The sequence below is a fragment of the Sander vitreus genome, chromosome 23 (assembly GCF_031162955.1).
Source record: "Sander vitreus isolate 19-12246 chromosome 23, sanVit1, whole genome shotgun sequence".
Classification (NCBI taxonomy): Eukaryota; Metazoa; Chordata; class Actinopteri; order Perciformes; family Percidae; genus Sander; species Sander vitreus.
The window spans coordinates 161,493-178,142 of NC_135877.1; the positions used below are offsets into that span (position 1 = coordinate 161,493).

The following is a 16,650-nucleotide window of genomic DNA, read 5'->3' on the forward strand; positions in this document are numbered from 1 at the left end:
TTACCACCGTTTTTTTACCTCCTCCACTTCTCTCCGTGTAGATGATGACAAGTTGATTTTATTTGTTATGGCAATCCAAATTGAATTTTTTTCCGAGGGTGTGGATGTTCTGCCCTGTAATATGTTCAGGTTTGCTGTTACTTCATGCACTAAGATGTTAATTTCTTATTTTATATTTTATTTAAGCTTGCGCTTTCTTTTTCCCGTAGGAAGATCCATGATAGATACATACGGGCCCATTGTTTGCTCTTTTAGAGGCGCGCTAATGGAGGGCGGAGTATGTGCTGATTGCCTGATGGGTGTCAGGTTTGATAAATACTACGCAAAATGTGGAAGCATAGCGTGCACTATTACCAAACTCGCATAAACAGACGCAGCGCAAACTGCGCTAGTGTTAGTAAATTAGGCCCAGAGTGGAGATGCACCGATAGACCGGCCGGCGACCGGAATTGGCCGGTTTTCATGTTGTTCGGCCATGACCGGCGACCGGCAGGTCAGTCTGACATATGCCGATTTCAGGCCGGTCAATGCTACAATTAACTGACAACATAAGTTATACCAGTTACAGTTCTCAAGGACGCACGCACGCACACACACACACGGACGCGACAGCACAGTCTCTTTTTCCTTTCTCTCAACTTTTCTGCCGTGTGTCGCGCGTACTCGCTCGCGGTGTGAAGTGCGTGTCCACGCTATTCTCGCACATGTAGGGAACCTCGTGAATTAACCTGCAACATGTCAGCTGTTTGGAAATTCTTCAGCGTGTGTGCAGAAGATAACAAGTTTGCAATATGCAACACCTGCAAGGAAAAAGCAGGGCGTGGAGGGACGACACCAAAAACCAAAATCACATTTTTTTAGTTGGATATTGGATGTGAAAAGAAAGATTCTGAAAGAAAGATGTTGGTTCTAACATTGCACTTTAGATGTGTGTGAATTTCCCACACCAGGAGTAATTTATATAGTTCTATTTTATAGTGATCCATTATCTGTTCAAAAATGTTCTATGTTCTGTGCAAAAAAAGAAAAAAAAAGAAAAGATAGAAAATAAATATTTGTGTGTGCTGTAAAGTGGTTAGAAAAAATGAAATCGGAATTGGCTAAAATCGATATCGGCTGGCCTAACTCAAAGAAAATCGGAAATCGGAATCGGCCTAGAAAGTTGAAATCGGTGCATCTCTAGCCCAGAGTGTACAACTTTGTAAAAATGTGGAGTGACTAGTAAGTAGATCTTTTTAAATCCTTGCGCATTCAGTCAGTCCGCTATTGTCTGCCAGGCTTTTTCTCTCCGCCTGATAACAACAGCCGTCATAACTTTACATTAGAAGCTGCTGCTCGGCGGGTGAAAAATATGCCACACGCGTCTTCTCCATTTCTGCATCAATAAATCTGTGATCGATACCGTGGTCTATTTAAGAAAGCCGTGGACGTGCACTTATCCCAGCTATCTGCACCTGGCTTGACATAGCTTCACCTTCTCATCCTGGCTCGGCAAACGTGCAACCGATTAAGCCGCGATGAGCAGACCACACTAAGTCAAGCTGCGCTTTTTCAGTTATGCTGGATTTCTTTATTCTACTTTTGTGCAACAGGCCCCTGGGAGCTGTCTTTTAAAAACAGTGTTGTGTCATCTGCCAGTTGACCAGCACTTGAAGTTGAATGAGATTCCTGACAAAACGATAAATCTGTGTTCAGCTGTTTAACAAATCGAAAACAAAGGTTTATGTTTCGTAATATTTCACCCTGGCATTTAACTATAGACAATGAAATATTTGCAAATAGAAAAGGCTTATGAGGGCGCATGGGTAGCTCACCTGGTAGAGCGTGCACGCCCATATACAGAGGTTTACTCCTTGATGCAGCGGCCGCGGGTTCGACTCCAACCTGTGGCCCTTTGCTGCATGTCGTTCCCCCTCTCTCGCTAGCAGGCCGAGCAAGTTACCAGCAGGATCGTGACAGTACATACTTTGAATTTTAACGATTTCTTCACAATATCTGAGTTGAAAATGCATCTTGTTGTCACGTAAGAGTCCTGATCATGTTGCACAGACATTTTAATTGCATTTGTGTATGTTAAGAGACACAAAGGCACTCTTTATAAGATGCCCCGACAACTGGCATTTTAGCTAACTGTGATATCTGGACGTAGCTGCAGCAACTTCAGTTTGCTAGCACCGATTTTGCTTGTTTTTTTTCCTATCGACAGTACTCAGAGCTATATAGCGATCAAGATTCAGGTAAAAATCGGCCAGAATTCTCCTTTAAGAATGTTGATGCACCAAATCTGTCCAGTCCATTTACTTCTCTTATTTTTTCTCTCAACAGAAGCTTAACAGAAAATACAAGAAATGTAAGAGAACGTTGCTGAATGAGGCCCATTGTATAATGTATACAATTGGTCAATTTTGACTTTACTGTACCGACACTGCATATGTGTGGATGCTAGGGTTGTATAGGTTGATTTTAAGTTATGTTTAAAAGGTGTTTAGAGGTAGGCATATCTTCATTGCATTAGGACATTGAAATATACTTTATTTTTTATTTTTGTCTTAGCAGGTCTATACAATTCACTTTTTTTCGTCTTTTTTTATTTCAAGTGTACTATTCCACTGATGTATAAATAAGTTAAGTAAGTAAGTACTAGTAAATATTTTACTTTGCCATGTCAATTTTCCTTTTTATGACAATACAAAATTAAAGAAAAATCACCCAGCTAACTAACTAACTATCATGGCAATACCTCATTTTTGCCATGTGTTTTAATACACATATTTCTGTTTCATTTAAAAGTAATGCTTCAGCTAGATTTGGCCTGTACTTTGAAAAAAATAGATTTCTGCTCAGCACAATGTTGCTAATAGATTGACTGATCAGTTAAGCTACTGGTCTACATACTGATCAATTACAGTGTATTATGCATGCATGCATTCAATTGTTTCTGCCTTTGTCTTCTGCTTACATGTGGAATCAACAATTATTAACCCTTAGTTAGTATGGCTTGTGCTAACTAAATGATCTAAGACTGAGCCCCTGTTAATAAAATAGTTCAGAGTGTTACATACCCTATTAGAAGAGCATAATACATTTTGGCAAAGCTCTAGTTTAATAACACCAAAATACCCCACAATGACAACCTCAGTGGTACAAAGTGCTTACCTTAAAACTCTTCACTGCTGCGTACACCTTGTAGGTAAGAATAATGAGTGGATATAGTTTAGTGGGAACCTCCAAAGTTAAACAAGATAATGTGAATTCACAACTAATGTTAAAGGATTATGGGAATATAGAAAATAACATGCACTACTTGACTGATCTAACTAAGCTATCATCTAATGAGCAAACATGTAGTTTTCCAAAGCACACTTTTTTCATGGTTCTAAACTGCTGTGATCTGGGGCAACATTGGGGTGTACATTTGTATTACAATTTACTCGCACCTTTTCCACAGTGACATCATATTTCCAGAAGCACAAACATCCCCATTATTGGGAAAAAGGCAATGATTTGTTTTATGGTTGGCATCAACTCCTTGCATATTGATGAGAATATTGTAAAAAACATTATGATTTGGAGCTTTCAGTCAGTTTGGCTGGTCACCTCCAGAGTAGCATATTTAGTCTAGACTGCTCTTTGTCTCTTGGAAAAAAAACCCTGCTTTAGTATATGGCACGCCCTCATACTTTGCTTCTGACTAGCTAGTAGTCCTTACACATGTGCGACTCCCAACAAAGATGGAACAGAAGTGTGATGGCTCACTCTGTAGCTAAAACAGAGAGCTCAACACACAGGGTGAAAAGAGGAGCTGCAGCAATGTGTAGTACAACACAAATATGGTGTTTTTTGAAAATGAAACCATGTAAACCTATTCTGATATAACCTCTAAATACAATTATGAACCTGAAAATGAGCACTTTAAGTCTGACACAATTGTAATTAGAATTTTAACCTAAACGATATCTACAAGTCTGAAAATTACGATCATGGTAACTCCCATAGGACGTGAATGCAGCAAAAGGTGACAGTGAAAACACAAACAGGAAGTTAGCCAAGTCTCTAAAATGTTTTCTTTGATCATGGTCAAAAATGTTGAGCCCTCATTATACCTGTGTGCAATTCACAATGCTTGATGCACTTCCAAACTTGGGACAAGATTGGAAACAGAGCCATGGAAAACCTACCTGAATCAAATATATCCTTAAAAAAGAGAGATCTTCACCAGACCTGTGAAGCTTTTCTGAAAACACTCCTTTACAGCTGGAGTGCAGCACCTCTCACGTTATAACAAATGTACTGTATGTGGCAGAGACGATGCATCGAAGATACCAACTGCTATTATTCTGTAATGATTGGTACCCGTTTGCCCATCCCCCCACTGCTGGTGGAAAAATAAAATCTACAGCCAGTGTTTCTATTGGAAGCCAAAGCCTCATGGTGAGACAGATGGCTGTCTTAGCTGAGCCTGTTGATGCATCAAGTTACAGAGACCTGAAACTGTCATGTTCTGTATGACACAAATTACAGTTGTGGAGTGTGCTACACCTTCAAAGAGGGTGATTAAATTATAGGAAAACTGGGACGAGTACAAGGGCTGATGGAATTAGAAAGTGACTGTAATAGAAATAAGAAAACTTAAGACAGTAACGATATAGCTTTCACACAACTTTGTGTGCTAAATCACATCTTGAACAAATATTCTTCATGTGGCGTAAAACATCATTCATCTAACCAAACTTCCTTATTTAATCTGGTTAAGCTGCATCTTACTCTAGAATTCTTAACATAATCAAGAACCTAATTCCAGGCTTATGTCAAACTCTTTGCCAACAGCTGTGATCCACAACAGAAACCCCACCACCATCTCAGAGCCAGAGTTTCTCATTCCCCTGTGACATTGACACCAACAGCTGCTACATCACCTAGTACATACACTCTTAATTATGCGACTGTTCACAAACAAAGACCCAAACCACAAAAATAATTTTCAGAGGTTTCCGATTCAGAGATTTAGAGGTATGTGGACTCTTGGCTTGTTTAGATGGGTTATGAAGGTGAGCTCTGGATTCTTTGTAAATATATTTTCCCACAGGGCTTTTAAAAGAATACTGCTTTGTAAATGAGCCAAGTGGCTCCAGGAACAATGAAAACTTGTCAGATATCATTTGTTTGATTGTTTCAGGATGTAGTTCTCTGTAGACAGCCATGTGTGGTCTGTATAAAGGCATGCCGAGGATGGAGGAACATTGATTTCCACTTCTGAACTACCATAGGGAATTTTCTCCATAAATCGAATTCCTGGAGTGGGCATATCTTTTTGTTTTATGAATATGAAAGACTGTTAAAGACAAGTTCAACCAGCTGTTATGGGAACTTGAATGAATTTGGCAGGAAGGTCAAAGTAATGAAGTAATGAACATGCAACTTTTAGACACCATTACTGCCAATTTAAATAAAATATGGGATTCACTTAACTGGTTTTCTGGGGCCATCTGTGATTTGTTTTCCAAAATGCACAATAGTAGTTCATTCTCATTTATTCATATATTGTTAGACTGTCTGCCCCAGAATGGTCATTAGGAGGCATGGCAATGTCTACAGAAATAATCTACATTTGAGTGGAAAGCCAAAATGTTCTGGCATTTGTTCATTGTAACCAAAGGGAAGTCATTTAAAACTTGGTGATACCAGAATATGGCGGTGTGCTGAGAGAACTGGGACAAGCCGAACAATAGTCAAGGCTTGATGAGATGGAAGCATGGATAACCTTTTTTTTCATGTGAGAAAGTTATGGAGGACCTCCAGGATCTTGTAAATTGAAATAGAGCATTTCTTTATTTAATATTTAATTGTACATTAAAAGAGGAAATATTAAATTTGTTTTCAAATTGATTATTTAATCCATTATTTAATAGAGGAACTATGAAAAGTTAAACTTTAAAACAGTAAATAAATACATAATTTAAAAATACATTAATGAATTACTAAATAAAAAAGAGAATTTCAAAATGAAATCGAAAATGCAATTTTAAAAACAGGAATTAATAATTGTGTACACCAACCAGATGGCCGACCGTCTGCAGAAAAGCCAGTCGGACTGATCAGTCGGGTCCCGAGGTCCCAAAAAATGCCTCAAAACCATAGACAGTATATACGAATGGACCATTAGAAGCACTTTTCCTGTGAGCGCTGAGAGAGACGACGTAAATGTGACGTGAGCAACCTGTCTGAAAGTTGTAAGTCTTCTGGTAGCTGTGCCAAGAGAAATCTCAATCATTCCCAATCTTGCAGAGACGGAGAGCGTAGGTATATGTAAGGAGATAACATGGACACAGGCTAATTATTGATCACTAAAATTAGTTTGAGTTTAGTTTATTTATGGAAGGGGACAGCGCAAATTAATAAAACACATGATTTCCCATGTGTTAAAAAAGACAGAATTAGCCAAAAGGCTATTTTTCATCTGTAGTCCACTGCTAGTTAACATATGTAGTCCCCTGCTAGTTAACATCAGTAATTAAACTTAAACAGCTAATGTAAGTCGAAACTGTCTGCAAGCTTCTCCTGTACCATACGGTAATTCCTCTACTATGAGACAGTAAGTCCCGTGGTTATGACACAATCGTTAGCCTATTTTTATAAAAACGTCTGCTATGGAGCCATAACGTGAGGTACAAGGTAATGGAGCCTTTTATACATTGTCGTGTTTCTTTAGAAATAAACAATGGACAAATAAAGTCTTTAAACGCTTCAGATGTAAAGTTATTCGCTGTCAAAGTGACGTCAAAATGAATGGCAGTCAATGGAATGCTAACGGGGGGGTGAGTGCTTATTAGCATCAAAATGGCGCCATAGGAGGTTGGGGTTGTGAGGAGACGGTTACCCCCTTGCTCAAAACACACTGAGGTGACGCTGACTTGAGCTCCATAGCAGCAGGCGGCGCTTCTCTGTATTGTTTGCCAGAAAATGAAAACCGGCAGCTGATAGGACGAATGCGTCACGTGGGTCTTTTTTCTCTGGAAATTCACATTCCACAGTCATGGCGGCTTGTTCAGAATACGATCTCATATTATACTCATATACCGAAACATGTTTTTGAAAACATTTTAAGCGAGAAATAGGCCATACAGTTGCTGAATGTGTCTTCATTTCAGATCGACAAAGGTCAGTTTAAAAGATTTTCGTCAGATTTTGAGAGGCTCATCCGCTCGCCATTTCCCGGGTGAGTCCCGACTGCCCTGTCTCCGACTGAGCATGTCGGGTCGGCCAAAATAAAGGCCGACAGCTCCTCCGACGGATGACGGCACGGAACACACCGAACAGACTTGAGTCACTGACCTTGCCAGACTGTCCAACAGCCGATAATCGGGTTGGTGTGTCAGGGCCCTAACGTTAACAAACAATGAAGACCATCATGTTGGTGTGAAGACCTGTGAGAAGACGTCAACAAGTAGGACTCTCTGTGTCAGAAGCGTGTGATGTGGAGAACAATCTCTCTTTTCTCTCTTTTAGACTCTCTCTCACTCACTCACTCACCCACTCTCTCTCTCACTCTCTCTCACACAGTAGTGCTGGGTGGTATGACCAAAAATTTGTATCACGGTATTTTTTAAGATTCTGGTGGTTTCATGGTATATCATGGTATTTTCTTTCTTTTGCTTGACTGGGCCTTTATATAGGTTTATAATGGCTTATTCTAATGTCAGGAGTACATAGAATATCACAAAAACATTTTAATGTCATCATGTTTACTAAAAGCTGAGGAAAATGCATGAAACAGTTACAGAATCTAAACTATTTTTATTGTGCAAACTGCACAGTAGTAAAATAAACTTAAATCAAATGAATACACATACAAACAACTTTAACATTGTTTCCTTTTCAAAACAAAATAGTTGTAAGATAGTTGTATAAACACTACCTTGGCCACAGGTAAGTTAGGTTGTTGTAGAAAAGTGGGCGACTGAACGTAGCGCCGTTGTCAGCCTCCTTTGGTGTTTGAATAATGTTAGTAGGTTGGCGGATGTATTTCAGCGAGGCAAGACATCTTAAATCCAATGTTTTAATCATTGCTCTGAACCCGTCTTTCTCAACAGTCTGGGACCGTAAGTGGATTGGTATTGCGTTCTTAATGTTGCTCCGCTGCATGCTTGAAGTGACATGTCTTTAACGTTAGCACGGCCGAGTAACGTTAGCGCAACCAAGTAATGTTAGAGCGACGGGCAACAACAGTGGCTAAATTATGTAAGATTTTTTAGAAACAAAAAAACTTTGGAACAACAGACGGCTCCTCTCTTGAGCATACGTTGTTCTGGTGTATCTCCAGTCTGTCTTCATCCTCAACTTTCTTCTCTGTTCTTGAATGTGCAGTAGCGACCGGAGCCTCTCCTAGCTTAACAGACTGTTATGCTACCTGGCTAGCTAGCAGCTTTAATGTTACCCAACAACATTGTTGTGTGCTATGGTGTTTTATCCTGTTAAAGATAGTTAATTGTGGGCTATTAATTGTTGTGTTATAAAGTTACTACCATGAGTGAGAAGGGTACGCAGTTAACAGGGCTCCTGTTCTCAATTCACTCGCAGATTATTTCGGCTGTAGCGCTCTCTGCGGCAATGTAAAATTCATATCATACGGGAAATTAAATCCGGTATACAGTATGAACCGGTTTACCGCCCAGCACTATCAATTACAGTGCATTGTACTATTTTTTGGGGGGGAAAATTTGATTGATGTTTTTTTACTGAGTCTCTTGTTTGCATGTAAATGAGCCAAATGATTTGGCTTGGCTGCTTAAAAGACCAGGTGCATGTGCTGCCCTGAAAATGCCATATGCAATCTCTGAGCAGCACGAACAAATGACCAGTTCAGTGGGATTAGGCCCAGCAAAAAAATTTTCTGTTCACGTTAACGGCTTATGTTAAAATCCGGTGCTAATAGGGCACCGGTGGCCGGTATCTACCGGACGAAATAGCAGCACAGATTATGGTGCCACTTAAATGTCTCTGATGCTCCAAAACAGACGTTAGAGGCAACAGAAACATTGCTGCATATCATGCTAGTAAACACTAATAACACATTACACAGCAGGTAACGTTAGCCTACCATTAGCTACAGTAGTAACTGGATTAAACACGGCTAAAATGCTGACAGCTAAACGGTGTAGTGTGACTGTATTTCACTGTAGAGGATCCCAACAGCGGGACGTACAACAGTCTGCTGCTAAAGCTATGAGCTAAAAGACTCAAACTAGCACTGGTCACTGCTGTTGTCTGAAAAACAACACAAAGGGGAAAAATGTTGCGTTTACTGGTAAACTGGTAAACCTTGTGACGACTTATGACCGACTGCTAGCTATCTGTTGTGGAATTTTCTTCTCGTTACTCTGTCCTCTGTAACTGTCTACATCTAAACTAAGCTGTGCAGGGAGCAACTCTGATTGGCTCATGGAGGCACGTGATCAGAGAGTGATTTACGGAGCTTTGTAAAAAGAAATACTTTGATACAGAGCTATGAACGGAATGAAGCATTTTAAATATTGCTCGATCACGTGAATTTGATCGTGGGAAGCCAAAATCGTGATCGTGATTAAAATTTGATTAATTGTGCAGCCCTAGTGACTGCCTTTAAATTTTGGCCACTGGGAACAATACAGCTGAAGGAAAACAAAATGTGTCAATTCATTAACACACTTGGTTGGACAACAAACCAAGACCAATGAGAAGGTTTGCAACATGCAGCATTTAGCCATCTTTACACATAAAAAAACTGAGAAAATGACAACTTTTACAATGGTATTCGGCCTGTTCAGTACAGGGGCGTTTATTTGACAGACTGATTTAAAACCGTTTTCCAGGTTAGTGGGGGTGCATACCACTCAAAACCAACATTAAAAATGTAGCTAGTAATGTTCACTCAGCGTTTTGTTTTGTTGGTAAACTGTGTGTAAAATGAGCGGTGACGTTAAATCACCCAACGTACCGTCTATTTTCTGGATGGTTTCAAGGTAACGGTCCGTAGCTTACATTAGCAGATAAGCCCGTATTCTGACGTCCAACCCCGCTCCACCCGAGGCTTTACCTGGTCTACATTCCTTCATTGTAAGTCCGTGTCACATCCGTTTCTGTCTAGTGCCATGCAGTTTACCATTAATCTGAAGGAAACAATGCAGGTTCAGTAAATTGATAGAACTAAAAACACTATTCGCTAACTAGCTAAACACACTGAAGAACTCAGCAGCTAAAGTTAGTGTAACATAAGGGTTCGATATCTGGTGGTTGGATCACTCTTAAAGAGAAGAAACAGCCGTATGGAGATGGATAACTTTCCTAATTAGCACTTTACTGTTCTTTACACTTCATCAGCTCCACAACAACAACACTTCCTTGTTTCTCACTCACATGTAGCTGAGACACAGAGGTAGATTCATAACTGCTGATATAAATAATTAAACATGTAAATATGCAAATACTGACTGTGTAAACACATATGTAAATAGTTAACTGTATTAACATTGTAAATTATATTTTTAGTAAATTAACTCAAATATGTGAATGAATGTAAACCTTACATTAGCTAGGAAGTTCGTCCTAGCAAAAAATACAGTATACAACATAAGTTATTTGTAAAGAAAGAAAAGCGCTTTATAAATGCAGTCCATTTACATGTACAAGAGAGTATTACAGCTTAACAAAAGTAAGTAAGAAGTAAAATGGCACATTTACCAGGGTTTCCACGGGGTCTTAAAAAGTCTTTTCAAAATCATAACTTTAGGCCTTAAAAAGTCTTACATTTGCTGAAGTATGGTGTTCTAGGTCTTTAATAATTTTAAACAGGTCTTAATTTTTTATTCCATGGTGTTGTAGTTCTTTCTTTCGCTAGTCCAAATATAATTTGCTGTATTACAACTACAAATGACACCAACATGCAACTTATATTGCAGCCAATCAGCTTTTGTGTTATTGGTGCAAGTTAGCTCAGGGACACATTGGTTGATGTATCACAGTGGGAATTGAACCCAGATCTCCCACACTAAAGGCATGTGTCATATCCACTGCGCCATCACCACCCATAACATGTAACATGATCTGTGGCCCTGACAACATCAAATGCAAATTTACATGCATTAAGCTGTTACCTCATAAACAAGCAGATCAACTTTGTTATCGCTAAATCTTTGTTTTCGCTGTTTTGACTGACTTGGTGGCTGATCCATGATAGAAAGATGCACGCAATTTACGGTATAGTGGGCGGAGAAAAGCGCTGATTACCCGATGAACTGCAGGTTTGGTAAATACGACGTAAGCTGAAGTATCACAGTGTGCGCTTTCTGCGGGTTGACCATGGCGCTGATAACACTACATTCGCAAATGTACGTACATCTGGCCCTGAATGTTGCAGTTCAAATGTTATGTCTTAGTTTAACATTTAACCTTATAAGAAAATTCTTTGAAATATTAAACATTCTCTGAACATCAGATTACAACAAACCCTTAATTCACCCATTTACATGTGGAAATATGCTGGCTCTATACATGCTAAAGGTACTTTTTATTTAAATAGAGTCTGGTGAGTTTGGCAATAGCGATTTCGGAGATGTTTCTGGTTAAACAATACGGATCTTACTCTTTTAAAAAAAAGGTCTATCTCTGTAGGAATCCTTTCCATAATTGATGTCTCCTCAATTTTTGAGGTTGTGTTAAATTTGTATTTGTATGGCTGGTTGTGTTAAATCATTTGTGAGAATACCAGATTCACAGGAGTTTTGTTACCATTAATGTGATTATTATGAGATTCTTGGTTAAATTCCCAGAAAAAAATCTACACCATTAAATATATTGAAAACATCCTCATGTTAAATCAGTTTTTCCTTGTTCCTGCCCCACAGTGAAGCCCCTCCCCCTGTCTCCATTGGAAGTTCAATCATCAACGCCGGTGGGCGGAGCTGGCGAGCGGCAGGCCTTAGAGCTGCGAGTTCGGGCAGTGGAGGAAGAGAACCGGGCACTGCGCCGTGAGCTGAGCCGGCCACCCAGGAGCCCGTCTGCACGCCTTCCAAACGCCGGTCACCGTGGCAACCAAAGCCGAACCCATTCAGAGGAAGGCACCGGCGACAATGAGGGCCAGAAAGCTGCTGCAGTGGGAAACAGCTCAGACTGTGTGCAGCTACCAGTGGTGGATAAGTGTGAGGTGAGATTTTTATTAATTATTATTTTATATATCAGCATGAACATACCCCCCCACACACACACACACACACACACACACACACACACACACACACACACACACACACTTTGTCATCACCACCCACCCAGACAAAAATCAAGAAAAGATGACACAGTAACCACATTATTCTAAACCATACAAAATATTAACAAAATGGACTATACACTAAATAAACATATGTATAAATGACAACACCATAAACCCGTCATACACGTCTCTCCCCAGCACAAAGCTTCCTAGGAGCCTAGGTACCATCCGTTACACACCACTCAAAGCCTTTTTTGTTCAGTAATGCAATATGACCTTGCAGATTTTTTCCAGGAACCAGGGTACCATTAGCACATTGTGAGACCATATTATAGCTTGGATTATAATATGGATTGGATTTGGCCTCCTCTTAGCCTAATCCTCAGCAGTGATGATGTTGGTTTGCCGTTGGGATAAGGCTCACTGTCAGAAGACTGGATAATGTAAGCGCTTTAAGATAGCCATGCTGGGATCCACACACTGATCATCACTAACATCACATTTAGCTGGGAAAATAATGTAATATATATATATATATATATATTAGGGCTGTCAGTCGATTAAGAAATGTAATCTAATTAATTACATACAATCGCATACATAATTAACGGTGCCTGAACCGATACTTTTTAAGAAAGTAAAAAAAGAAAAGAAAAAAAAAGGGTACTAAACAACAGTTGGTGACATTAAAGAACGGCTTGTTTATTGCTAAGGCCATATGGTCACAATGAAATGATTAATAATAATGTATAACAATAACAATAACTTATTTCACTAGTAAATTGCTGTTGAACGACAAAAACAACAACCAGATAGGAAAAGGACATTTACAATAACTTCAAATGCACCACGAGGCTGTAGTTTACCAGTTTCATTGAACTGCAGCTGCAGATTGTTACATACCGGTGTTGAATCCTCTACAGTAAAACACAGTCAAACTTTACACCGTTTAGCGTTAGCTGTCAGCATTTTAACCATGTTTAATCCAGCTACTAGCTAGCGGTAGGCTAACGTTAGCTACTGTTGAGTATTGTGTTAACTAGCGTCACATGCAGCGGGGTTTGTGTTCAGAGAGAAGCGCAGACATATCAGTGGCACCAGATTTTCGTCTGTATGCAAACGTCAATATGGAATGGATTAATCTGCGTTAATTTTTTTATTTTGACAGCCCTAATATATATATATATATATATATATATATATATATATATATATAAAATATGTATATATTATATATATATATATATATATATATATATATATATATAATAATGTAATTCTAATAATCTAATTGCAATATTTTTTCTGGAGTTCCTATCTTCTGTATTAGGCTACGTTCATACTGCAGGCCTTTATGCTCAATTTCGATTTTCGATCAGATTTCTTTGACTATTTTTTTGTGTTTTTTATGTGGTCCGCATCAGACTCAAGTACTGGGCACGGCCTGAAATTGACCCGCATTCGCAAACAAGTAATACAACGTCACGTGTCATAGCAAATAAACCCACAGATGTATTACGAGAACCAAGGAGATGTAATTGTTATGTAGTGCTACTAGCTACTGCTACTACTAGCCGACAGCTGGAGCCGAGATGTTAACGTTACACCCATGGTACAGGCTTTACAGCATACTGCGCTCGGATGTTTTATAAGTAGGGCTGTCAAACGATTAAAATTTTTTAATCGCGATTAATAGCTAAATGTCTATAGTTAATCGCGATTAATCGCATATTTTATCACATGATTAAAATTCTATTATTTTGCATTTCAGAACAGTTTTTAAGTACATATTAACAATCGAAAGCAATTTTTACCAGTGTATCTTGATTGGGAATCAAATGAATGCAAAGTTACTTTATGAACTTGATTTTAAGATTTGTAATTATTTATTTACTGTAAACAAAAGAAAAATGTGTGAATCTGTCATTATTGCACAATTCCTCCAAGTACCTAACTAAAAAACAAAAAATCCCTATCCTTACCAGAGTCAATATAGTGTTTAGTAACTCCTAAATAATATTTAGTAGATATAGATTACTCACTGACGTCCAGTGATCACCGGTTAATGAGACAGCGTTTGCAGCACCTTGCAGCTGTTCCAGTGTGGCTGCTTTCTCCCTGTGGTATGTGTATGGTGAAACTACTGTCTCCCTCGACGGCAACGAGACAGGTCAACCGTAGTACGTCTTTAAGACACGAGTCCTCTACGATGCTGACAGGTCTGCAGTTAGTTGCCACCCGTTTAGCCCGCTAGCGGGTAGCATCACGTTAACTGTACTACTGTGCTTAGTTCGTAGGTGGTAGCTGAAGCTTGACGTGCTTCAGTGATATTTTAATTCGGCTTTACACAATGTGCATATGGCTTTCGACTTGTCTACGAGCTGTCCGGGAGTTTTGGAAAATAAAAAGCTCCATTCAGAGTTATTGCTGCTCTGTTTCTCCATCATGCCTGCAGCCTGCAACAGCAGGATGTGTTAGGAAGAAGTGGCAGCTTGATGATAAGTAACAGTGCTGCAACGGGTCAAAATAGTAGCACCGACCGAGTGAAGTGTAAAATAAATTAATAAATGCCAGCATGCGATTAATGCGATTTAAAAAAAGTTATCGCGTCGCGCCGGCCCTTAAACGCATCGCGATTAACGCGTTAACGCTGACAGCCCTATTTATAAGATAATGCAAATGATGAATTACAGCCATATATCCATTATTACAACTACAGGAACTCGGGAGAACCGTCATATGAGCCTGCAGTAGCGGGGCGGCTCAGCCGGGCCCAGTCCTGTGGGTCTGCTCGCGTTCATTATGTACGTTCATTATGTGTGTTCATTATCCCTAGTTAAATAGCTCTGGATTCTGCTATTATTGCATGTTACAACTTTTAAAACATAATTATTTAAATGAGGACTTATTCAAGTGTTCGGACTGGTAAGTTGATGTACCTCAAAAACATCTTTCACCATATAAAGTCTATGGAAAAAAACGTTGCAATTCCACCGCCGGCCGCTATGCCGCTATGTTTGGGGCTTGCTGTTCTCGGCGCAGGATTGTGATGATGTTCGCTCTAGAGTGATGTCAGAGTCGCATTAATTCCAATCCGACTGTCCAGACTCAGGTCGCATTTTTAAAATATCCAACCTGTAACGGATTTGGACCAGTTTTGACTGCAGTCTGAACGTAGCCTTACTCACTACAAACAATACGGCTGCATGATATGAGGAAAATATGCGATACGCGATAATGATGTTGAATGTCGCAATAACGATACTTGCGATAAATAAACAGATATTAAAGTGTATTCAGTTCTGCATTTCTGCTGCTTTCAGTATATTTTGCTAAAATACAACAAATTGCTTGTTGAAATTAAAACAAACAAAAGGAAATCCTTTCCAACAATCTTTTATTAAATAGATTTTGTAAATGAAAAAGTTCATATAAAAAATGTACTAAAAAAATGGATAGGAAGAGACAACTTCATAATATATTTTCATATTCCTGTATTGCTCAGAATAATAAGAATGCACCAAGAATAACAGAAGGATACAGAGCTGATTGTCCTCACAATAACACACAGACACACACCTTATGCTTTCTTATTGGCAGGTGTGTGGTGTGTGTGTAGTGCTCTAAGAGAGCATATGCCCTGAGATGGTTTCTTATCACCACGTTCTACTTTCCTCCCACATCAGCTGTCACTCACAGTTCTTGGCTAGAGACAAGCACTGTTCAAAAGCCAGCCAACTGCGTGGAAAGCAGAGCTTCAGGGTGGAAGAGAAGAAAAAAGAGGCTGCAGTCTGACTGTAGCATCCTTCCAGCAGTGCTTGAACATGACCCCTGCTCATTTGGAGGGTTAGCCCGGCTGCCCTGACCCCTGCAGGGAGAGAACCTTCGAAGCTCCGAGAGGGGAAAAGAAAAAGCACATGGAGTTTTGACATGTCAAGCTGGCATCAGGGAGAGCTAAAATTGGAGCCATAACTCAGGGCTGTGAGGGAGAAGTCCAGCATAATGTTAAAAACCGTCTAACGGAGAGGTTAATATGAAACAAATTAACCCTTTGAACTCTGCATTCAAAAATAGTCCACCAGTGCCTACATTGGTATTTTTTGCTTATTGTGATGTCATTTCTTGGAGAAGTTTCAAATGCTTCATACCCTTAAAATCAGTACAACCTAAGATAAAAGGTTATTAAGTAAGTCAATAAACCATAATAATTAATATAAATATTGAAGTGTATCATAAATAAAATTACTAATTACAAATTAATAAAATTAAAAATTAAAAAAAATTATTCAAATTGTTTTCATCAAATTTTACTAAATAAACACACAAAACATATTGGTCCAACATATTTCTCAATGTAGAAACATGAACAAAATAGGTTTTAACACACTTTAACTGTAATTTTTTAA

At 39.1% G+C, this 16,650-nt stretch overlaps 1 protein-coding gene across 1 annotated transcript in view; it reads left to right on the plus strand.

The window, feature by feature from the left end:
* The window catches only part of large1 (LARGE xylosyl- and glucuronyltransferase 1), a 200,865-nt gene that overhangs the window by 71,518 nt on the left and 112,697 nt on the right, over positions 1–16,650 (plus strand). The window contains exon 3 of the mRNA XM_078242511.1: positions 11,880–12,178. Within this exon, the coding sequence (XP_078098637.1) occupies positions 11,880–12,178 (299 nt within the window). The remainder of the gene's footprint in view (positions 1–11,879; positions 12,179–16,650) is intronic.